Genomic DNA, 25320 nt, shown 5'->3' with positions numbered 1-25320 from the left:
TGCACTCCAGCCTGGGTGACAGGGTGAGACTCCATCTCAAAAAAAAAAAAAAAAAACCCATAATCCTACCACACTAATACAAGAATTCATTCCTCTTCTGAAATCGTATTTTCCACATATATTTTTTACAGCAGCAATCAAAATGAGGTCATCATTAACTCAAATTTGAGTTCAGTAGGGTAGAATCGGCCTCATGAAAAAATTTCAGTAAAGCTCAAATAATTACTAGCTGTTCCAAAATTAGTTATGATTATGCAAACATGCAGGTAAGGCCTGGAAAATATTACGTAAAATGCAAAACATGAAAATGATTTTGGGGGGTAATGGCATTGTAGATTTATTGCAAATTTTTCATTTGTTAAAATAGTGAGGCTAAAATACTACCATAAGCAGAAAAAAAAGTATTGTCTAATTAGACTCACAAGTATTTTTAAAATATGAAATATTTTTAGCCCTTTAACCAATGCTTACTATGTGTCAGGCACTGTTCTAGGTGCTGAGGATAACGCTGTGAAGAAAATCAACATCCTGCCTTTATGAACTTTGCAACATAATGTGTAGAAGTGGAAAATATACAAAGCAAACGAGCATTTCTTTCAACGGTAATGTGCTTTTTAGAAAACTGAACAGGCCAATGTGATACAAGTGTAAGACTGGGTTTGGGGGAACTGCCTCAGATTGAAGGCTCTGAAAAAGCCCCTCTAAGGAAGTGACATTTGGGCCAAGACATAAACATGAAATATGCAAAAGGCTGAGAAAACAAATCAGGCTGAGCAAAAAGATCTTAAGGTAGGTAAGCCTAATGTATTCATTAACAGTGTAGTTAACTAGGTATGCGAGAAGGGCAAGGCTTAGATCACCTGGAGCCTTGAAGGTAAAGTGGTTTAAAAAGGGAAATGACGAGATCTGTATTTTTCCCCTCTTAACTTTTTTGGAATAATGAACTATGAGTAGAAACAAGGAAACTATTAATACTCCAAGTGAGAGGTGCTAAGGGTTTGGAATCAGAGCGATAGCAATGAGGATGGAGATAAATGGATTGATTCAAGACATAGTTTGGAATCAGAAACAATAGAACTTACTGATCGGGTGTGTGAGAGAGAGAGGATTCAAGGTTTCAGTCTGTGAAACCATTTACTCAGACGAAGAAAACTAGAGGAAGTTTGGGCTTTTTTTGAATGTCGTTTGAAGTGCAAAGCTAGGTGGGAATGTTGACTTTCAACTTAATGAAGTCTCTCTATAAGCTTGTGGGGAAGAAGAGGAATCACGTTCCGTGTCTCTGTTCTCCCAAAGCCTAACACCATGTCTCACACACATTATGCATGCAGTTTTAAGTGTTTTTGAATGTTTTGAGGGTGGCTATTCGTTTTCAAGTTGAAACTCCTTGAAGATGGCAATTCTGTATCTACACAAAAACTAAAAAAGGGGGCTTTGGCACCTTCTGAGATTTTGCTAATGTCTAGGTGAATGACTTCTATGTGATTATATGGGGCTTCAGCTGCACAATATTTGTGCAGTATTGAGATTCTCTCAAGTGAAGGCTACTTTTTTTCTTTTGAGTGTAATTGTATAAAGCTGGGCTCAAATGTTGTGAAAAAGATACATATACATATGGTTCACCATGAAAGGCTAGGATTCTAGGCACATTTACAACCACAAAGGCATGAGACCAATCAAGAATGTGCTGCACCCGGACGAAGAAGACGCTAAGCGCCTCAAATCCAACCGTTGAAAGCCAACAAGAAGCGGAAGCAACTCTTTCAGAAAGACTCCAGCCTGGGCGAGAGGAGTGAGAACTTGTCAAAAAAAAAAAAAAAAAAAAAAAAGAAAGAAGAAAAAGAGGTCTGAGAGGGGAAGGAGGAAAATCATTTTTATTTACTGAACATCTTTTAAAGATTTCACACCATAGAACTAGCTCCTTTAATTCTCACAACGCTAAGAAAGGCCTTATTCATATTCACCACCCCTTTTACAGGAGACAAAAGCTGAGTATCTCGCTTTACCTCAAACTATTAAGAGCCAGAGATATCCTCATACCGCAGGTCTCAGTCCTTCCCTCCCCCACTACCCACTAGCAGAAGTATTTACTTAATTGCAAGCAACGAGTACAGAAAAACTCAAAGAAGGAATGGAAGAAAACGCCACATCCACTGCTAAAACCTTGGGTCAGAACACGTCCGCGAGCCTTTCCAGGGCCAAAGCCTTAGATCTACCACGGTTGTCGCTTCCCCTCCAGTCCCTCGCTTTTCATCCCACTCATTGACAAAGAAAAGAGGGGGTTCAGGCCGCGGTAATATAACCCAGCCTGGCGGTGGGTCTGAAGGGACAGAAGAGAAAGGTTCGCGACCCGCCCACACCCGTCTCTAGGTAGAAGTGACAACCAAGGAAGGATATGAGGAGTCGCGGCAGGACGGACGGCAGTTCCCGGCGGCATAGCTCCTCTGGCCAGCTACTTAATTCTTCCAGGGGAACCGCGCTAGCTGGGACCGCGCGTTCCTGAGACATACTTTAGTCAAACAGGAGAGCTTCAAACCAGTCCCGCCAAAGCCGAGACCGGAAACTCGCAGTCCCGCCAACCCTTGCGCGCTCTCCGCCGGCTCCAAAACCATAGAGAGGAGGACGGCTGGTTTCTTGGTGAGCCCCGGTCTCTAACGCCGGAAAGAAAGTCGGGCTTCTCTAGCCCCTGGAGGACTCGACTCACTGGTGCGCGATTTCGGTCCGGAGGAGACGTCATGAGGTGAGCTTTTTCAGACGCGCGATCCCAGGACACGTCGGGAAGCTAGCATCCCCAGGTCTGGATCACTGTAAACATTACATTCAAATGGGGAGGTGAGGGCCAGAAGTCCCCACTTCTGGGGTCGGATTTGTTCTGTGACCTGCAGCCGGAAGTGACTCCAAGCCTTGCAGCGTGATGGGAGAGAAAAGAGGCGCGTTCCTAGCCACGGGACTGGGTGACCCGCCTCTCCCCAAAATTGTAAATCTTGTGTAAAGGGAACAAAGATCCCACTTGCCAGAACTGTGAAAATTGAGGCAGATAGTATAGTGTCTAGCGCAGTAGATAGAAGATTCTCGATAAAGTTGCTTCTTATTTCTACAGGTCTCTCCAAACCACTGCAGTGCCCTAGTTTGCGTTTGCTCTGCCACCAAATTAGTCTTTACTAATTATTGCCAAATTACCCCCACTTCCATACACTTAGGGCTGCTGTTCTCGACTAAATGTTTGGAGTGAAGTCTTGGATGAATTTACACACACCAGGCCATACCTATGCATGTTTCTAAAGGGACGCTCACTTACCAAAATAAGATACTGCACGTCTTTTGTAAAAGACAGAAGTGAAGTTATTCTGGAAGCTTAGGGGGTGAATATGGTTGGACACAATCAAGACAGCTGAAAGAGAGCAAGTAGCTAGGCTGTCCTGTCTGAATATCTTGGACTTTATGTTTGTCCAGGTGGTGGTGGTGGTTGTTGCTGCTGCTGTTGTTCTTCTGTTTGTTTTTATAGTTGATTTTCTTCTCCCACTTTTGAACCCTTAAGGTGTGTATGAGTGTCCAAATCTCTTATCTCTCTGTCTTCCCCACGACTTTTTAAGAAAAGGCAGCTGTATAGTGGGACGGGGAGGGGTGGGGGTGGCTGCTTAATATTACACTTTAGTGAAATGTGCCATTTTGCTTTAATCATCATTTTCTTTTTTTTTTTTCTTTCCAGAGCTGCATGGAAAGAGGACCAAAGACGTCTAAAAAGTCATTTGGAAATATCTCTAAATATTTGTTACCATGTATAAGCTGCTAAAGAGAAATTGGGCCCAACAAAACTAATTGAATAATTAAGGCAGGTTTGTGTGTATCATCAAATTCTATCCAGAAGTTGAAGAATCTGAATTTAAAGATTGTGTGCATTTAATAAGAGGATGACCTTTCAGTTTAATTTCACTATAGAAGACCATCTGGAAAATGAATTAACACCCATTGGAGATGGAGCTTTGACCCTGGATTCCTCAAAAGAGCTGTCAGTCTCAGAAAGTCAAAAAGGAGAAGAGAGGGACAGAAAATGTTCTGCAGAACAGTTTGACTTGCCTCAGGATCACTTGTGGGAACATAAGTCAATGGAAAATGCAGCTCCCTCTCAAGACACAGACTGTCCACTCAGTGCAGCCAACAGTTCAAGTAACTTGGAGCCACATGGAAGACAGCCCTCCTTGAGAGCTGCCAAAGAGCATGCTATGCCTAAAGATTTAAAGAAGATGTTAGAAAATAAAGTCATAGAAACATTACCAGGTTTCCAGCATGTTAACTTATCAGTAGTGAAAACCATCCTGTTGAAAGAGAACTTCCGTGGAGAAAACATAGTTGCAAAAAGCTTTTCTTCTCACTCTGATCTGATTACAGGTGTTTATGAAGGAGGCTTAAAAATCTGGGAATGTACCTTTGACCTCCTGGCTTATTTCACAAAGGCCAAAGTGAAATTTGCTGGGAAAAAAGTCTTGGATCTTGGTTGTGGATCAGGTTTACTGGGTATAACTGCATTCAAGGGAGGGGCCAAAGAAATTCACTTTCAAGATTATAACAGTATGGTGATTGATGAAGTAACATTACCTAATGTAGTAGCTAACTCCACTTTGGAAGATGAAGAAAATGATGTAAATGAGCCAGATGTGAAAAGATGCAGGAAACCAAAAGTAACACAAGAACTATATAAATGCCGATTTTTTTCTGGTGAGTGGTCTGAGTTTTATAAGCTTGTACTAAGCAGTGAAAAACTTTTTGTAAAATATGATCTCATTCTCACCTCAGAAACCATTTACAACCCAGATTATTATAGTAATTTGCACCAGACTTTCCTTAGACTGTTAAGTAAAAATGGGCGTGTACTTTTGGCCAGCAAAGCACATTATTTTGGTGTAGGTGGAGGTGTTCATCTCTTTCAGAAGTTTGTAGAAGAAAGAGATGTTTTTAAGACCAGAATACTCAAAATAATTGATGAAGGATTAAAGAGGTTCATAATTGAAATAACGTTTAAGTCTCCTGGTTAACGTTCACTGCGTATCCAAAATGAAATAAACAGAAGGACCAAAAATTTGAGTGTTTGATTTCTGTTTTGCTATTATTTTTTCAGAAATTTTGATGTTGTTTGTTTAGTTTTGTTTATCCAAATCATAAGTGAGCTATGTTACCAATCTTGTACTCACTAGGTGAAACTGAGAAAGTATCCTTGTGCATTTGATGAGATCTCCTGGGAAATCATTTTGTAGGAAAATCTGGTATTCTCCATCTTCGTTCTATTTGACCTTTTACCACCTTTGACATTACATGAAATTGTTCCCAGGAAATCCTGCCATTTCTTCTCTCAAGTCTGTGAGTTTCTTCCCAGTCTTCGTTAGTTCCTTGTTCACATTAATATACATCACTAAATATTAGGTTGAGGCCTTATGTAAATAAGAAGAGGTTTTTGTTTCATTTTGTTTTTATATTCATTTACCTTGTGTAGTAAGGATCAGAATGGTGAGAATTTAACTAAATTCACATGGAGATGAGGAAACAAAGGGAATCTGTGACAGAGTATAAAAGTGATACAGAGAACTTGTACTACTTGAGGTTTACCCCTTATAGCCAAGTAAGAGATCCTGCGGTCTTGGTAGGAGGAAAAAGTATAAGAAAGGAGAATTCCAGATTTGGGGGAGTATAGACTTCTCACCAGTTGTTAAATAGTAGGAAAGGAGAAAGTGTTTTGTTGATTCAAATGCAAAAAATTTCACATTTTACCACATTGGGAATTGGGATCTGCCGTGCTTTCTATAACAACAGTAAAATTGACAGCATTTTTTTCTCTCTTGGAAGTAGCTAAAATAATCGGACATCATGGATTCAATTGAATATGATATTTACTGGACATTTACGGTTAACTAGGTACTTTGTATAGCATCTTGCATAATACTTAAAACATTATGAGGTATATGTCATCCCCATTTTAGTAGCGATCATAATAGCTAACAGTATTTAGCATTTACTGTATACAGGGCAGAAGAGTTTTACATATGTTAACATTAAATATTCATAACTGCCCTATAAGACTCCAAGAAGTAATTGATTTGCTCCCAATCACATTTCTCACCTAGAACCAGTATCTGAAGGCTTTAAAATCTTTATACTCTTTCATAACCCAGTGGTCTCAATTCTACCAATGCCTATTTTCATCACAAATACTTCCTAGCACCCTCTTACTACGCTAGAATGAAAGTCATAGTTAAGGAGACTTACTTATATACATTATTAAAAAGTATATTCCTAGTTTATAATTATATGTGATATTCACAACTCTAATATGAAGAAAGTAATTTATAATCAAATAATTTATATCTCATCAGATACACACACACAGATGTAGCTACACAGAAGACATGCAGCAGCCAGATGCTTATACCTAGGAACAGGGGACCCTGATGCCTGGGCTGTGGACCAGTACCAGTCCCTGGCCTGTTAGGAACTGGGCTGCACAGCAGGAGGTGAGTGGTAGGCAAATGAGTATTACTGCCTGAGCTCTGTTTCCTGTCAGATCAGCAGCGGTGTTAGATTCTCATGGGAGTGCACACCGTATTGTGAACTGCACATTTGAGGGATCTAGCTTGCGCACTCCTTGTGAGAATCTAATGCCTGATGATCTGAGGTGGAACAGTTTCATCCTGAAACCACTCCCCTGCCCAGCCCTTCATGGAAAAATGATCTTCCACAAAACTGGTCCCTGGTGCCAAAAAGGTTGGGGACTGCTAACCTAGAGTACCATTACTGAAAATGCCACAGCTACAATTCCAGACTTACCTACTAGGTAAGGTAGAACAAATGGGCCTTGACAGCTGGATTGGGGAATTGAGGTAGAAATCACTGGATGGAGGCTCATAATACAATAATCTGTTTCAATGATTTTGAGACAAATAGGTATCTCTCAATTCTCCAAGAGAATTAGACTTTTAATGAGGTCTCATCCAGGAAACCTATTCAGGAACAGCAGTGACATAGCCTCTAACTAGGGGCTCAGGACACAGTTTCATTTCCCAGGGAGAGGGTCCAACAAGTGCAGAAAGAATCAAAGCAGAAGCCCAGTCATGGGAACTAGATAATTTGGGGCATTAAAGATAAATTTGGGGCCAGGCATGGTGGCTCATGCCTGTAATCCCAGCACTTTGGGAGGCCAAGGCAGGCGGATCACCTGAGGTCAGGAGTTCGAGACCACCCTGACCAACATGGAGAAACCCCGTGTCTACTAAAAATACAAAATTAGGTGGGTGTGGTGGTGCATGCCAGTAATCCCAGCTATTAGAGAGGCTGGGACGGGAGAATGGTGAGAAGCGCTTGAACCCAGGAGGCGGAGGTTGCAGTGAGCCGAGATCGTGCCATTGCACTCCAGCCTAGGCAATAGGGAAAGACTCTGTCTCAAAAAAAAAGAAAAAAGATAAATTTGGGGAATTTATATTAAACAGCCAAAAGGGAACACACCTACCCAAGATAGCTGGCAGCAAAAGGGACTTGAAACACAAATTATGGCTACAAATCCAGAAAACGGATACATAGCTTTCTCATCTAACAGTATAATTTAATCATTTAAGGGTTATGATACCTTGGGTTAAAATTAAATTTCTCCATCTGTAAAACAAGGTTTATAATATTATATCCCTAGCAGAGTTCCTTGAAGATTAAGAGTTAAGCGTTCATCATGGTTCCTATCAAGGTTCCTATGTACAAGTGGAAATTATTATTTTTAATAATTCTTACTATTTATTCACCTATTTTCTGAACCAAATAGGAAGTCCCGCTCACTTTTATTAAAAATGGTGTTTGTGCCTTTACAGTATACAAATCTCAGTTCAGAACTTGAAGAAAGCACTAAGTTCTAAACCTTGCTCTGCCCACCATTAATCTCCACTCTCTCTCATCCCATTCCCCTCCCTACTCCTCACCTCTGCATTCCTAAATTGTATTTTTTGGAAGCTTTGGTTGCAGATTATTTAGGATGAAGAAGAGTGCATCTTGTAAATTTGCTTCTAAAACCCAGTCACATATGTGCTATGTTCTGCCTTTAAACTCCCCGTTTCTCAGATGTGCCTATCCTCTAAGTTCCAGTTTTCATGTCCCACAGATGACGTTCTGTCCATGGTTCAGAAACTCATGGAAATGTCTCTGTGCTGACTAAGTTATGACCTCTCTGTGTCAAATGTGATGGCCAGTGACACATCTGCTGTAGGGTCTGTGGGGTGGGTAAGTGTCAGTGTTTCATCTAGAGAATTAGATTTTCGAGAATATTAAACCTGTCTTCACTTTTCAATGCCCTCCATAGTATTTTCTTCAGGTGCTTACTAAATGGTCATTTGAAAAAGAGGAATAGCAAGGAAACTGTGACTCCATGAACTTGATTCTTTGCCTCCACTTCAGCTGGGACATTTTGAATTTTTTATACCATGTTTATGATGGAATTGTGATTGTTGATAATAAGGATTTTCTTTGGGTAAAAGTACACATTTAAAATTGCCATCATAACTAGTGCAGCCCAGGAGAGAAGTTGCTCTGTGCTTTGTAAGACTCCTTTACTGCAGTCCAGGGATGCAGCTTCTATATAGCCCAGATGGTTGGGGAAAGACACAGTACATTTATGACTACTAGCTATCCAATTTCTGCCTTTTCAAGGAATTAAAATTCAGATAGCCCTTAAAAGGAGTTTCATCATCTATACAGGAGGTTATCTAACAAAAGTGCTTTTTCTGTTTGAAAGAAACTATGTAAAAATTACAATTACAATTACAAAGACCAACTTTATAACTTAAATATTACCTAACTTAAATATTACTAAAGAAAGTGGGGCATTTTACCCCTCACAGAGCAAGGTGAGTGGCCAATTTGTGATCTGCAAAAAAAAGATATGATGTAGGGATACTGTAGCTATCCTTTTCCATTTACTGATGGGATGGAAAAAGTGGATGTAAAGGCTTGCCTTTGGCAGTAAAGTTGACCCTTGAACAACATGGGGACAGGGGTGCACATCCCCCTGCAGTTGAAAATCCACATACAACTTTTGACTCCTCGAAAACTTAACCACTGATAGCATACTCTTGACCTGAAGCCTTACAGATAACATAAACAGTCAACTAAGACATATTTTGTATGTCATATGTGTTATAGATTGTATTCTTACAATAAGCTAGAGAGAAAAAAGTGTTAAAAAAATTAGGAAGAAGAGAAAATATATTTACTATTCACTAAGTGAAAGTGGATCATCATAAATGTCTTTGTGCTTGTCATCTTCAAGTAGACTTCAAGTATCTTTGAGTGGACTGAGTAGTAGGAGGAAGAGGATTGGTTGATCTTACTGTCTCAGGGGTGGCAGAGGTAGAAGAAAATCTGCATATAACTGACCATGCAATTCAAATCCATGTTGTTCAAGGGTCAGTTGTATATATTTTAAGCCTGTACAATACAATTGCATGTGCTTAGTCTCATGAAACCCCAAATGCCTTGGCTGTGCTGCTGCTAGACTGTGTGGTTCACAGTACAGAGATAAAGATGCTCCTTCCTCCAGGAAGATTCAGCCCCATGATAGGGGGAATGGTGGGATAAGTCAAACAAAATCTGTTTTTAGCCCCACTTGCCCTTTCAGCTCTTCTTAGTCATCTTGTGGCTTAGTACTACAAACTTCCACAGTCTTCCAACTGATAAGATATAGGAAAATGGGCAAAAAGTGATGAACATAAAAACAAAAAAACTATGTAACATACATCACATGTAGGAAGGGGGCTGTAAGAGATGGGTTTTCCTTCTCACAATGATTTGGTGCTCAAAAAAGCCATTCCATTGAGGACATCCAGCATGGCAAAATAGAGTAAAGTTTTAGTAATCTCATTGTGTAGTAGATTGTTAAAGAAAAAAATGGTTCAATGATACTTGTTTAAGCATGGTAAGGCAGACTTTATTCATTACCATTGAGATAGGTATAGGGACCATGGCAATGGGATTTTGCAGTAGGGGGAGAAAATAGGCTTAACTGCAGAGTATGGGCAAGTGGGAATTTATAGCCAAGGAGCAAGGTGGGTCAAGGGGTCAGTGGATGAAAAAATACTAAGAGGAAGCATCAAGGGTAAGGAGGATTCTAATCTAACAGAACCTAACAGAATTCTTGCTGAAGACAAGCCAGACATTACCAGGGAGGGAGATAGTGACTTTTGAGATGGGGATTCTTGCTAAACTGACTTAGCAGAGTTCTTTACTAAAACTGGATTTCACCAAAAAGTCCACAGGTGGACATAAGAGAAAGCCCAGAAGCCTAACTAAATTTTGGCCAAGGAAAGAATCTGTCAAGGTGAATGCAGAGTTTGAACTGGAAATTAGGGCTACAGAAGTAAGTATTCCTGTGTGAGCCTCCCACCACTGCACACTGCACACTGCACCCTGCAGTGAAATCATCAAAATGAGCACTGAAGTCAGATGGCTGCTGAAATCTGTCCCTATTGCCCCATTCAAGAGTCTTAGATGTTCTCTGCCTGTCCTGGCTACACTGCAGCAGCAGCAGCATAGTTCTGAAAGCCTCCAAAGATAATCCAGTTAGCCACACGGTATCTGTGTAGCTCTAGTAATTTTCAAAGTCTGCTCTCAAACCTCCAGCAGGTCTCCACCAGTAAAGTTCTACTGCTGGTCCCAGTACAGTGGTCATGGATCATTCAATCAGCTCAGTCACCTTTCAGGTCTTCCTAAGGCTACAGAGGAGAAATCAATATGCTTCACAATGTATAGATAACAAACTTGTCCACTGTAAGATCCTGAAAATTTTATTCAAAGAGATAAATAGGAAAAAAAATATTTCTATTCTGTCATGTCTGGTCGAGACTTGTCCAGATTCTTCTTTCTGCGGGTCTAAAATGTCCTAGAGCTCAAAATTCTTCTAGATCTCTGCTATTTTAGGATAAATAACTTCTAGTGAATTTCTATAAATTAGATGGTGCACTTATTTTAAATTGCATGAAAAAAGTATTCAGTGTGTGCGTATTTTTTTAAAGGGAAAATGTGTGTGGAAAGGTAGACTAATGCCTAGAAATTCAGAACACATCCAGTCAGCTCAGTGGCACAGCAAATTGTCATTAACCAATCTCTATGCCAGCTTTTTTATTATCATTGCTATTCCACCCTCTTTGTGTTTTAAAAATCTTCAGAGGAAGACCCATTTTTAATGATTTGCTTTTCTTCCCTAAGCTTTCCACAGATTAAACTCTGCATCCTGTTTGCTTTGCTGTGTTCAAGCTTCTCCAGGATTTTTACAATAAGAACCAAAAATATCCTTACTTCTATGGAAAAATACCTCAGAGATGCATTTTCTTGGAAGGGTGGTCAGACGTTTTGAATATTCTGCATTTTATTTGCTTTAACAGGAAATACATCCAAGCCTGTATTTTAAATATTAAAATAACCACTCGTTTAACTTTGTGACTAGCTTTCATTTTCCCAAAGTAGGAAAAAAATATTATTTATATAACCTCCCTCTTTGTGTTTCTGAAATACTTCAGAAACTCTTGTGTCTTATCTCCTAACATAGTTCAACATAAAGAGAAATAACCTTAGTTACAGTTGAAATCATTAGAGATTCTTAAGTTTCTGGTAATTTTAATTAGGTTCAGTGTCATCTATTATGGTCATATAGATATTTTACATGATTGCTTAAAAAGAAATGACAAAACCAAATATAAAAACCTGAATGTAAATTATTTTACCCATAATTGGTCTAAAGAAACATCCTGGATCAGCCCAGTATTTGATTACATTGATATGTACAGGAGACAGGCAAATACAGGTGGTAAAGGCCCCACCTTCAAGCCTGAAAATCCATAGCCCTAAGTGAGAAGAGGCATTCCCGTTTTTTGCACCTAAAAAGTTCCCTTTTGGCCTGCCATGCCCCTTATTGTGTACCATATAAACCCCAAACCCCAGGCTCCAGAGGGAGACAGGCAGATGAATGGCAGAACAGCATGGCAGAGAAGGAGAGAAGAGGAGCATCTGAACATCGAGAGGCTGGGGATGACTGGAGAGGAGATCGGCTGCTGGACAGCCAAACTCCAGAAGAATATCATCTTCCCACTCCGTCCCCCTTCCAGCTCCCCATCCATCCCACTGAGAGCCACCTCCACCACTCCATAAAACTCCCACATTCATCCTTCAAGTCCATGTGGGACCTGATTCCTCCTGGATGCCAGACAAGGACCTGGGTACCAAGAAGAAACAGCTAGTTAATGCTTAAGCTGCAGACAGCAAAGCTGAAAGAGTGCACTGTAACACATACCTACTTGGGCTTCAGGAGTTGCAGGCACCCACCTCTAGACAGTACCATGGGGCCAGAGCCCAAAGAGCTCGGCCAGCTCCTGCACCTTCCCGCCTGTGTGCTCCCCCTCCTATGAGGGGTTTGAGCTCAAGGTGGTGCAACAGAGAGCCACCCCCCTGTCACACATCCTGCGAGGGAGGCCAGAGAACTCTCCTATCTCAACATGTACACAAGGTTTTTATTTCTCTGGGACATTTTTGTAATAGGAAGAATTGAGCCCCTTCCCCGGTGCCACTTCCTACACGTCAGTCCCTTTGTGTTTTATTTTTCTCCAATACTGGCGGATTAAACAGAATTCTACCTTACACTAAAGCTCAAACATATTCTCATCCCATCAAGAATGCACTGAGTACTTACTATGAGTAGAGAAGGTAATTTCCATTTTCAATTATTCCTGTAAAAAAAAATTACCACTTATAAGAAAGTTTACCCTTGTGTTGTATAGTAACTCAACACACTTCCCTTTCCACTTCATTTCTCCTGGATTTCCTATAAAAAGCTGTGTGATGAACAGAAAAGACCCTGGGTCTATTTGTGTTCTGTGTATGCCCCTTTTACTGTGACTTGTGCATTTCCTTTGTTAGTCAAGGGACTTTGTCAAATTTAATTTATGAAGGTTCGGAGATTAACTAACAGGAAACAGAACAACAGGTAACTGATAGCTTTGGACTCAAGCCTTCTCAGAAAAAGAGAAATGTATTCAAGCAAGCAAGCAAGCAAACAGACAAACAAAATTGGATGGAAGGGAGAGGAAAGAGATGAAGAATGATAGACAAACACATATGGAATTGCATGAATTAAAATTTAGAGCAGCAGAAAGAGTGCTGGGAAAAAAAAAATGGTAGAGCCCAAGGAAGAAGACCAGGCAATCAGGGAGTCAAGGGGTTGCCTGCAATTCACATAATACTTGTGAACTTTTAAACAAGTGACTGTGGAAGATTGCTGGTGACTCATGGTGGTGGAGACAATCAAGAAACAGGGTTGGCAAGAGTGCAAGGAGAGGCCCTTGATGACAGCCCCAGTGACCTTGCTGCACCCTACATTTGACCTCAGTTGGAGTTTGGGATTGTGGAACAACACTGCTGAACTTTATATGTAGAATAATCCACATCCCAGTTTGCTTGAGACAGTGCTGAAGTACGCATCTGATTTAACATTCTAGCATTCTTAAAAGTGTATTGATTATGGCCAGGCACAGTGGCTCTTGCCTGAGATCCCAGCATTTTGGGGGAACTTGGTGGGAGGATCTCTCTAGCCGAGGAGTTCAAGACCAGCTTGGGCAACATAGGGTGACCCTGTCTCTACAAAGAATTAAAAAGTTAGCTGGACATGGTAGCACACACCTGTGGTCTCAGCTATGTGGGAGGCTAAGATGGGAGGATTGCTTGAGCCTGGGAGTTCAAACCTGCAGTGAACCGTGGTCATGCCACTCCACTCCAGCCAGGGTGAGAGAGCAAGACCCTGTCTCAAAAAAATGATAATAGGTGTGTTGATTATGGTCAGCTTGTGTATACCAATTCTGTAACACTATTCTTATTCTTATAACTTTGTTGAGTGAGTCATGATTTTAAAACAATCACTTGATAAATATTAACTTCAAATCATGTGTCAAGCACTAGGTGTGAAAATAGAATCTAAAGTTAAAATGATACATTCTGTGCTTTTGGAGAGCTTCCATTCTAGGGTGGAAATACACAAGTGAACCTCTTGTGAGAATGTTTTACATACTGTGCAGGTTTCTGATAGGGTCATCCTTTTGAGCTATAGAGTAAGACTATATCCCTGTAATAGGGTGTATATGGAAGAAAGTTGAAGAGGAAGAGTATGAGTGGCTATTTCTCAGTATAAACCATCTCCTGGTGACTTAGTAGATTTTCAAATGGAAGTAAAACTTAGAAAGTTGATCAAAGAGCTAGGAAACCTTGCTTCTTTTCTGACTCTGAACTTCAAGAATTGAGACAGTTCCTGACAGTGAGAGAACAGATGGTCTCTGCCAACTGTAGGCAGGCAATGGGGGACTAAAGGCTAAAGATGAGCAACATAAATCTCAAGAAAAATATTAGGAGAACACTCTTCCCCCTTTTCAAGAAGAGCCTCCCCTCCATTGCCAACTTCAAAGGCCAGCAATTTTGTTCTATTAGGGGAAATGACTAGTTTCCTTAATAACATATATATGAAAAACAACTAATATGAAAAAGACTAGAATAATGACAAGTCAACTGGGACAGTGCTAAGATAGAGGAGAAATTCCTTTGGGCCAGTGAGGGAAGACTTCTCAGAAGAGATAACGCTTGATCTCAGACTTACATGTAAGCAGATTTGAATCAGAATAATAGGGGAGTGAGATTGGAAGGGTGGTGAGCTGAGTGCTTAAGAGGCAGAAAAACTAGTCTGTGAAAAAGCACTAAACTTTCAGAGCATGTTAATTCATTAATTCATGAATTAATGAATTGCACCCAGGTGTTCAATATGTATTGAGCACCTACTACGTGCCAAGAATATTCCAAGGTGCTGGGTTCTAGGAGGAGAGTCTGCATTTCCAATAGGTCCCACCTGATTCTGATGCTTCTAGATAATGGATAGCAATCTAAGTAGCAAAGCTACAAATCACTGAACTGTATGACCTCAGTCAGATATAAAGCTGGTTCAGTGACTGATGAAAGACCTTCCAATTATTTACTTTTCCTGTGTCAATGAAAAAAGCCAAACTCTATAAAATATTTAAGGAAGTTTACTATGAGCCAAGTATGAGTGACCAAGGTCTGCAACACAGTCTCACGAGTTTCTGAAAACATGTGCCCAAGGTGGTTGGGTTACAGCTTGATGTTATACATTTTAGGGGAATGGAGGTTACAGGCAGATATCCATCAACACATATAAGGTGTACATTGGTTCAGTCCAGAAAGGCGGGATAACTCAAAGGAGTGGGGCTTTTAAGTCATAGGTGGATTCAAAGACTTTCTGATTGGCAGTTGGTTGAAAGAGTTGTTATTATCTAAAGACCTGGAATCAGTAGAAACTAATAGGATAAAATAAGGAGTTGTGGAGACCAAGGGTCTTATTATGTTGATGAAGCCTCTAGATAGTAGCTTAAGAGAGAATAGATGGTAAATGTCTTGTGCTGGGCACCGTGGCTCACGCCTGTAATGCCAGCACTTTGGGAGGCCGAGGTGGGCGGATCATGAGGTCAGGAGTTCAATACTAGCCTGGCCAACATGGTGAAACCCTGTCTCTACTAAAAATACAAAAATTAGCTGGGCATAATGGCATGGATCTGTAATACCAGCTACTCAGAAAGCTGAGGCAGGAGAATCGCTTGAACCTGGGAGGCGAAGGTTGCAGTGAGTTGAGATCGCGCCACTGCACTCCAGCCTGGGCAACAGAGCAAGACTCTGCCTCAAAAAAAAAAAAGATGCTAGCCTCTTAGTTAAATCTCTCCTGGATCAGTAAAAGACTTGGAAAGAGAAGGAGATTCTGTACAGCATGTCAATTTTCCCCACAAGAGACAGCTTTGCAGGGCCATTTCAAAATATATCAAAGAAATATACTTTGGGATAAAAAACCTTGATTTCTTCCAGAGCCTGGCTCTCTACTACAGTCTGGCTTGTCAGTCTTAAGATCTGTGTTTTAATGTCAATGCTGACATTCAGTTGTGCCTGAATTCCAAAGGGAGGAGAGAATAATGAGTCATTTGGGCTTCCCCCACCCACCCCCAATCCTGGCCAAAACTAGTTTTTCAGGTTTACTTTGGTATTCCTTTGGCTGAGAGAAGGAGTCTGTTCAGTTGGTTGGGGGAGCTTAGAATTTTATTTTTGTTGTATACCTGTTAAAATTTGCCATCAAATATTATCAAAATTTCATCTTACCAATCTAAATTACATGTTCTGTAGGCACTTGTAAAAATTGGCATTCTTTTAAAACAGTCTATCACAGTTTAGCACTTTAGTTTTATATTTCATTGGGAAATAATTTTTTTTTTTTTTAAGTTTAGTCTTTGAAAAACCTGTGGGCTGGGCACAGTGGCTCACGCTTGTAATCCCAGCACTTTGGGAGGCTGAGGAGGATGATTCATGAGGTCAGGAGTTCAAGACAAGGCTGGCCAAGATGGTGAAACCCCATCTCTACTAACAATACAAAAATTAGCTGGAGACAGTGGCAGGCGCCTGTAATCCCAGCTACTTGGGAGGCTGAGGCAGGAGAATTGCTTGAACCCAGGTGGCAGAGGTTACAGTGAGCCAGGATCGTACCACTGCATGCCAGCCTGGGCGAAAGAGTGAGACTCCGTCTCAAAAAAGAAAAGAAAAACCTGCATACACTCATGGTTGAAGGAAAATACTGCCCTTCCTACCTGTTAAGCCCACCTCTGAGCATAAATCCTTGGATTTCACTTATCACACATAATGATCAATCTGTGAAGTGTTTGTTTCTTGTAAGCGAGTGACTGTGATGCAAGACTGGTTCAACATACACAAATCAATAAACGTAATCTATCACATAAACAGAACACTTGGACACAGGAAGGGGAACATCACATACCAGGGCCTGTCGGGGGGTAGGGGACTGGGGGAGGGATAGCATTAGGAGAAATACCTAATGTAAATGATGAGTTGATGGGTGCAGCAAACCAACATGGCACATTTATACCTATATAACAAACCTGCACATTGTGCACATGTACCCTAAAACTTAAAGTATAAATATAATTTAAAAAACCATAGTTCTCTAATAAAGAAAGAATAAAACATTGAACTAAAGTGCAGAAATAGCCCTCAAATAGCCATCCGATTCTCAAATCTTGCTCCAAAGTCAGTTAAAGGGTAAGAGTTGTGAAAAGCTGATCAGTGGAAACTTGAGTTTATTTTTTTGATTATGTTTTATGTGGAGCTCTCTTGACCTGGCTGTATTTCCAGGAGACTATGGGGTTAAACCACAGTGGTCACAGTGAACTTCATGTCAGTACAACAGAAACAAACATATTATGCACGGGTTCTATCCCTGACCCCCGATTAGTCAGTTTTGCCTGGAGTGGACCATCCAAGCATGTTTTTTACTACCATTTTTCAGGAGACATTTCCCACATTCTAAACAAAGGAAGTCTGGCCTTTTCTCCGTGACGTTCCCTTATTGTTATTTAATGCTGAATCACAGTGCAATGCCTTACTGTGCACCCATGCTCCTTGCTGGGTATTCTCCTGGCATCTCTTATCAAGCACCACCATTTCCCACAGGGCACAGCTCCAAGATGCCAAAGTTGTTCTGATGTAAAGTGCAGACACAAACTTCTCCTGCTTCCTTTTTTAGATCACATTCTATTAGTACAAAAGCTCTTTCAGATGTTTTTAATTTTTTTTCCTGCAAAGCACCCATCTTCATCTCCCCTAGATTCTGTCATGTGTTCATTGCAGATCTGGGCCAGGATGAAAAACTGGGAGGAAGACACTGACTCTAATTACAGAAATACCTCCCTTCCATCACTGAAGGACTTATTACAGAGTCAAGATCTTTCAAGAGAATGGATTAGTTCTGTACCAGGTAGAATTGCCAGATAAGATACAAATATTTCAGTAGACATACTAAAAAAGTATTTGTTGTTTATCTGAAATTCAAATCTACCTGTGTGTCCTTGATTTATATTTACTAATTGTGAAAAACCTACTCCTAGACGTCTCAGTCTCTTACAGAAATTATTTTTGGTGAGTTCAGCTAAGAGTCAAGCCAAAAGTTCAACTGTATTTAGTTATACCAGTGCAAATGTTTGTCCAATTTCCTGCACAGATGAACTGATATGAAGGGGGCTGCCAAGGAATACTAAGATTACACAGAACAGTCAGACTGGAAATGGAATATGCCCCATGTTGGGAAGAAAATCATTTTTATCCTAGTAAAGGAACTGACCACTTAATGCCTTAAGTGATCATTACCTGTCATTATTTATTGAATAGCAAAATGCAATATCCCTTCATATCCCCAAAGGAGCCTGAGACTGGAAAAGCATATAAAAGAGGTAAAAAGAAAGCCAGGCCAGTGTCCTGGAAACAGACAGAGGAACAGAGGAAAGACGGACAGTGTCAAATGCCGTAGGTTGGCCAAGTAAGATGAATGCCACTGGATTTGACAACGTGCAGGCCAACAGTCATATTAATAAAGGGTAGTTTTATGGCCAGGCATGGTGGCTCACTCTTGTAATCCCAGCACTTTGAGGGCCTGAGGCGAGCGGATCACTTGAGGTCAGGAGTTTGAGACCAGCCTGGACAACATGGTGAAACCCCGTCTTTACTAAAAACACAAAATAGCCCGGCGCAGTAGCTCAAGCCTGTAATCCCAGCACTTTGGGAGGTCCAGGTGCGCAGATCATTTGAGGTCAGGAGTTCAAGACCAGCCTGACCAACATGGTGAAACTTGGTATCTATTAAAATACAAAAAAAAATTAGCCTGGCATGGTGGTGCATGCCTGTAGTCCCAGCTACTTGGGAGGCTGAGGCAGGAGAATAGCTTGAACCCGGGAGGCAGAGGTTGCAGTGAGCTGAGTTCATGCCACTGCAGTCTAGCCTGGGCAACAGAGTGAGACACTGTCTCGAAAACACACACACACACACACACACACACACAAACAAAAACACAAAGCAATTAGCCAGTTGTGGTGGTGCATGTGTATAATCCCAGCTATTCAGGAGTCTAAGGCAGGGGGATCACTTGAACCCGTGAGGCGGAGGTTGGAGTGAGCTGAGATCATGCCACTGCACTCCAGCCTAGGTGACAGAGTGAGACTCCATCTAAAAAAAAAAAAAAAAGAAAGAAAAAGGGAGTTTTTGGTTGCGCAATTGGAGTGAAAATGATAAATGACATAAATGATTATGTTCAAAACAACTGAGGGAGGGGATCTGGGGACAGAAATCATATGTAACTAGTTAGAGTAGTTTATCAGCAAAAAGAAGTAGAGAACTGAGGTGACAACTGGAAGGAGAAGTGGGATCTGGAGAATGATCTCTTAAGCTGGGGAGCAACATAAAACAGAGCCTGTGTGTGGTGATGGACTGATCCTGCAGAAAAAGATTTTTTTTAGTTGTTTTATATATATATATATATATATATTTTTTTTTTTTTTAATTATACTTTAAGTTCTAGGGTACATGCGCACAATGTGCAGGTTTCTTACATACGTATACATGTGCTATGTTGGTGTGCTGCACCCATTAACTCATCATTTAACATTAGGTATATCTCCTAATGCTATCCCTTCCTCCTCCCCTCACCCACAACAGGCCCCAGTGGGTTCCCCTTCCCGTGTCCAAGTGTTCTCATTGTTCAAGTCCCACCTATGAGTGAGAACATGCAGTGTTTGGTTTTTTGTCCTTGCGATAGTTTGCTGATAATGGTGGTTTCCAGCTTCATCCATGTCCCTACAAAGGACATGAACTCATCATTTTTTATGGCTGCATAGTATTCCATGGTGTATATGTGCCACATTTTCTTTTCTTTTTTTTTTTTTTTTTTTTGAGACGGAGTCTCGCTTTTTCACCCAGGCCGGAGTGCAGTGGCTCAATCTCGGCTCACTGCAAGCTCCGCCTCCCGGGTTCATGCCATTCTCCTGCCTCAGCCTCTCCGAGTAGCTGGGACTACAGGCGCCCGCCACCACGCCTGGCTAACTTTTTGTATTTTTAGTAGAGACGGGGTTTCACCGTGGTCTCGATCTCCTGACCTAGTGATCCACCCGCCTCGGCCTCCCAAAGTTCTGGGATTACAAGCGTGAGCCACCGCGCCTGGCCTATGTGCCACATTTTCTTAATCCAATCTATCATTGTTGGACATTTGGGTTGGTTCCAAGTCTTTGCTATTGTGAGTAGTGCTGCAATAAACATATGTGTGCATGTGTCTTTATAGCAGCATGACTTATATTCCTTTGGGTATATACCCAGTAATGGGATGGCTGGGTCAAATGGTATTTCTAGTTCTAGATCCCTGAGGAATCGCCACGCTGTCTTCCACAGTGGTTGAACTAGTTTACAGTCCCACCAACAGTGTAAAAGTGTTCCTATTTCTCCACATCCTGTCCAGCACCTGTTTGTTTCCTGACTTTTTAATGATCGCCATTCTAACTGGTGTGAGATGATATCCCACTGTGGTTTTGATTTGCATTTCTCTGATGGCCAATGATGATGAACATTGAAAAAGAAGACTTTTTTTTTTCCCTTTAGGAGCTACTCTGTTAATTGAAGAAAAGGAAAACTTGATGGAAGAAAATGAGAGAGAATGAGAGAATTGCTAGAGCAATGACCTTGAGCTGGTAAGAGCTGTTAATATTCAAAACTGAAGTGGAAGGGTTAGCCTTAGATAGAAACACAGATAGGCAGTACATCCATGGTAATGAGAGGAAATGCAAAGTACATGGTACGGGGCTAGATAAGGTAGTAGAAGTTTGTGGCTTCTATTTTCTCAGAGAAATAGGAAACAAGATCATCAGTTAAAAATGAGGGTGGGGAAGAGATAATAGCTGTATGAAGAGAGAGGGAATGGTATGGAGCACTCACATGAATGGAATTGGGGAAATGTAGTATGACTGAAAGACATACTGTCACATAAGAGCCCGCTTGAAGTTAGCAATTCTAAATTTAAACGGAGACCTGTTTAAATTTAAAGGGAGCAAGGCTTTGTAGATTTTCTCCAACTATGATCTAGTAAATTGGTGAAGACCCAGAGTAGGTAGATGGTGGGATTTAAGCAGGGTTGGGATCTAACGAAGAGAGATTAATGACACAAAGTTCAGCAACTCCTCTGTAGCATCAAAGTGGGAGTACTTGTACCTGGAATATGTCTTCTCTCTAGTGCAAGGGAACAACGCTGGGGCCTTGAGCTGCCAACAGACACTTGATGGTAACACTTAGTAGGATCCTTGACTGTGTGTTGCCTGAGGTGGAGGATTAGCATAAACACACACATTTGGCACCTCCAACAGCAATAAAAATGTGATCCAGTCAAGACAGCCTTCACAAGAGATGCTTCTACTCAAATTTCCACTCATTAGTGCTTCCTATCTTTTGCAGTTTGCTAACTTGGATCAGGATGAAAAAATTGGTTGGCTCCTGCTGGGGGAATTTTTTAATGTCACCATTCAATGTTTTGTGGTTTCCTGTATTAGAAAATGGCTGTTTACTCAATTTTGATTGTTGATGAGAATAGACATAATATCTGTTTTTGGTGGCTCTGAATATTTTCACACATTGATTAACCCATCAACAACATTTACTAAACTCCTACTCTATGCAAAGCCCTAGCTGATAAAATAGCGTAAAGAACACTGTTCCTCATGTTAATGGCCTTAAAAGCTTACTGGGGCCAGATATTGCGGCTCATGACTGTAATCCCAGCATTTTGGGAGGCCACGGTGCTCCCAAAACTGGGAGGATCAATTGTGATCAGGAGACCAGCCTGGGTAACATAGTGAGAGTCCATCTCACAAAAAATAAAAAATAAAAAGTAGTGGGGTATGGTGGCACATGCCTGTAGTCACAGCTACTCACTAGGCTGAGGTGGGAGGACTGTTGAGCTGGGAGGTAGAAGCTGCAGTGAGTTGTGATCACACCACTTCACTCCGTTCTAGGCGACAGAGTAAGACCTTGTCTCAAAAAAGAAAATTTTTATTGAGTAGGTAATAAACAGTAAAAACCTTTTTACCTAAATGGCCAATGAGAGAAAAATTTTTCTAGCAGTTCAGAGAAAAAGCTAGGGTTTGAGTGGTTAGGACAGGCTTTATGGAAGTAGGCCTTGAGATACAGAAAATGCTAAATTGGGGAAGAAAGTGAAGTGGTCCTGGAGAAGATATTTATATAAAGGAAGGTTTGATAAGGAAATGCTGAATGTACTCCAGGAGAGGAAAAAACTCATCCTGGTTAGGGCAGTGTTGTTGAAAAGGGGAGTTTGAGTTAAGTAACAGAGAGTCTTAAGGGCTGATTAAGGAATTTTGCCTTTTTTTTTTACTTCATTAAAAGCCATTGAAGGTTATTAGCAAAGGAGCAGTGGTGTGAAACACTGACACTTTATAGCTGATCTCCTCATGGTGCTTGGGTATCCTAACAGAATGTTGTTAGGCCAGGCTGTATTTTGGACAGTGGCTGAAAATAAATAATAGCTATATAATGTTCATTATATGACTGTACCACAATTTATAGTCTCAATCCATATTTTTAAAGCATTTTCCCCAATTTTTTTAGCATTAAAAGCAATATTGCAATAGGCATGCTTGTGTGTAAACCCTTGTACACATGCCTAATTATGCTGGACAAATTAATAGGTCAGAGTATATAAATATTTTATTTTTATTTATTATTATTTTTTGAGACGGAGTTTTGCTCTTGTTGCCCAGGCTGGAGTACAGTGGCACAACGTCAACTCACTGCAACCTCCACCTCCTGGGTTCAAGCAATTCTCCTGCCTCAGCCTCCCAAGTAGCCAGGATTACCAGCATATGCCAACATGCCTGGCTAGTTTTTGTATTTTTGGTAGAGACAGGGTTTCACCATGTTGGTCAGGCTGGTCTCAAACTCCTGACCTCGGGTGATCCACCCGCCTCAGCCTCCCAGAGTGCTGGGATTACAGGCATGAGCCACGGTGCCTGGCCTATAAATATTTTTAAAGTGTTCTGATCTATATTAATTACATGCCTAACATTGGTGTATGAAATTTTTTTTTTTCTGAAACATTCACAGCTCAGTATTCTTACAGATTTTGGTTATTTGTGGGAAAAGGCTATTTCCTTATTTGATGTTTATTTCTTTGAGAGTTTACTTCTTTGATAAGGTTAAACTTTTTCACATATATATATGAACAGTTTATTTTTTTTGTTTTGAATTGCTTTTAGCAGTTTAGTTTTCCATTGGGAGTATTCATTGTTTTCTTACTGTTTTGTAAAGGCTCTTTTTGTATTCATGTATATACATATATTTGTCATAAGTACTACAAATTTTTTGTGTTTGCTTTTTAACTTTGTTTATAAAAATTTCTGATATATGTTAATTTTAAAAATTAGTATTTTACAAGCTTTTCATTTATGGTAATGTGGCACTATGTTAAAAAATGTCCCATCAGCCCAGCTCTTTGGGAGGCTGAGGTGCTTGAAGGCAGGAGTTCGAGATAAGCCTGGGCAACAAAGCAAGACCCCTGTCTCTACAAAAAATAAAAAATAAGTTGGATGTGGTGGCGCATGCCTGTAGTTCCTGCTACCTGGGGGGCTGAGCTGGGAGAATCACTTGAGCCCGGGAGTTCAAGGCTGCAGTGAGCCATGATCACGCCATTGCACTCTAGGCTAGGTAACAGAGCAATACCCTGTCTCTGAAAAAAAAAAAAGTCCCATCAAAAGACTATATAACAATTTATATTTTCTTCAAGTATTTTGTGGTTTCTTTTTTTAAAAAAATTTAAATGTAGTATCCGGAATTTATTTTAATGTAAGATGAAGGCAGGAACCTAATTTTATCCTCCCTCCTTTCCTTCCTCCCCTCTAATGATTAGCTATTTGTCTTAACCCTATCTATGCCAATTTTTGCTGATTTGAAGTATGTCATTTTTATCATACCTTAAATCTTCATCATAATTAAGTATAGTTCTGGTCTTTTTATGCTGTTTCATTGCTTTGCTGCCTATTGTTACACTAGTATTAAATTGTTTTCATCAATACACCTTTATAATAGAATTTTGTATCTGGCAGGCAAGACTCTCCTTGATTTCTGTCCTTTTCAGACCTTTTTTTTGGGGGGGAGTGGTGGGGTCCCATTCACTATTCATACATGCTTATTTTTCCCAGGTAAACTTTATAATTATCTGACAATTTGTAAACAATTCCTAAGATATTTCGTTTGACATTGTATAAAATGTATACATTAATTTGGTGAGAAATGGAACACCTAGAATATTAAATATTAGAATCCAGTAAAATGGTCTGTCTCCCCATACATGTAAGTTTTTTTTTTCCCTTAAGGCCATTATTAACATCTTTCAGTTTCTTCACATATCCTACAAATGTGTTAAGTTTATCCCTATGTTTCTTCTATCTTTTTTTTTTACATTGTTAAAGTGAATAGGATTTTTCCCATTATATTTTTAAGCTAGTGGTTTCTGGTAAATAGGGAAGCTGTTTATTTAGGACATTTCCCTTTTTTTCCTAAGCTTGTCTTCCCTTGGCTTTATGACCCTTCTCTTTTCGTGGAATGCCTCAGATCTCACCTAGGGAAGCAGTGTGGAGTAACAGAAAAAGCTTTGGTTTAAAATCATGTCTTTGACTCTTGGTTCTGTATCTTAGTAATTGCATGAACTTGAACCAGTTGAATATCAGTTTCTTCTTCTGAAAAATAGGGATCATAAAACCAACCTCATGGGTTTGTTGTGAGGATTAAATGAAATAATATGTGCTACACTTACTAGGTTCTAGTCCCTAGCATGATGCACATATAAATGCTCAATAAATGTTTGTTGAATAAATACTGTTAATAGAGAGCCACAATCTCCTAAAAGTACACCTTGAGCATTTGTCCCTTGTACTTTTTAAGAGAAGAAGGTAACACATTATTAGATAAAAGGTCACTGAGCAACTTTTAATCTGCAACCTGGTGCCATGAATGAACAAACTGGGAAGTAAGAGTAGGGAGGCTTCCTGTCATGGAGGTGGCTACATAAATGGAATAATTCCAGGGGACTCAGAAACCTACTGTTCATACCTGTTTCCCAGCCCTTGGCCACAGTGTCTGAAATGAAGTTGAGAGCCTGCTGTTGGGCCAGACAGCATTCTCCCCTTAGGCTATCTTTGAAAATACAATCACATTTGGACACAATATAAATCAGTTTATCAAATCACTTTTTTTTTTTTTTCTGTAGAGATGAGATCCAGGGACCATGATATTTCTGGTGCCTATGGAAAGGGAAGACACAAAAAATGGAAAAGGAGGACTTCAAAGATTAATTTTGCTTGCATGACATTTTCCCCA

General features: G+C 40.4%; 2 protein-coding genes across 9 annotated transcripts in view; one reads left to right on the top strand and one right to left on the bottom strand.

Annotated features, from left to right (window-relative positions):
• The window catches only part of FIRRM (FIGNL1 interacting regulator of recombination and mitosis), a 57467-nt gene extending 54885 nt beyond the window's left edge, over positions 1 to 2582 (bottom strand). The window contains exon 1 of one of the 4 annotated variants that reach the window (XR_010117616.1): positions 2396 to 2582. Coding sequence is in view for 2 of the 4 variants with exons in the window: in XM_063627201.1 (XP_063483271.1) it covers positions 2395 to 2505 (111 nt within the window). In the remaining 2 variants the exon portion in view is untranslated. Of the gene's footprint in view, positions 1 to 2394 lie in introns of all 4 variants that reach the window. The other 3 variants (XM_063627201.1, XM_063627200.1, XM_063627202.1) reach the window with 3 other exon arrangements.
• Positions 491 to 5074, top strand: METTL18 (methyltransferase 18, RPL3 N3(tau)-histidine). Of its 5 annotated transcripts, none has more exons than XM_063627255.1 (3): positions 2596 to 2737; positions 3707 to 3833; positions 3937 to 5074. In XM_063627255.1, the coding sequence occupies exon 3, from the start codon at positions 4104 to 4106 to the stop codon at positions 5028 to 5030; it is 927 nt and encodes a 308-aa protein (XP_063483325.1). In that variant the 5' UTR covers positions 2596 to 2737; positions 3707 to 3833; positions 3937 to 4103; the 3' UTR covers positions 5031 to 5074. The 5 variants fall into 5 exon arrangements, with proteins under 5 accessions (XP_063483323.1, XP_063483322.1, XP_063483325.1 ...); XM_063627254.1 differs by having other exon boundaries at positions 2619 to 2792; XM_063627253.1 differs by lacking the exon at positions 2596 to 2737 and adding an exon at positions 491 to 602 and having other exon boundaries at positions 3707 to 5074.
• The last annotated feature ends 20246 nt before the right edge of the window (positions 5075 to 25320 follow it).

This window comes from Symphalangus syndactylus, chromosome 12, assembly GCF_028878055.3.
Source record: "Symphalangus syndactylus isolate Jambi chromosome 12, NHGRI_mSymSyn1-v2.1_pri, whole genome shotgun sequence".
Taxonomy (NCBI): domain Eukaryota; kingdom Metazoa; phylum Chordata; class Mammalia; order Primates; family Hylobatidae; genus Symphalangus; species Symphalangus syndactylus.
Note: the sequence above shows the minus strand (reverse complement) of the source record. Positions and strands in the feature narration are given on the sequence as shown.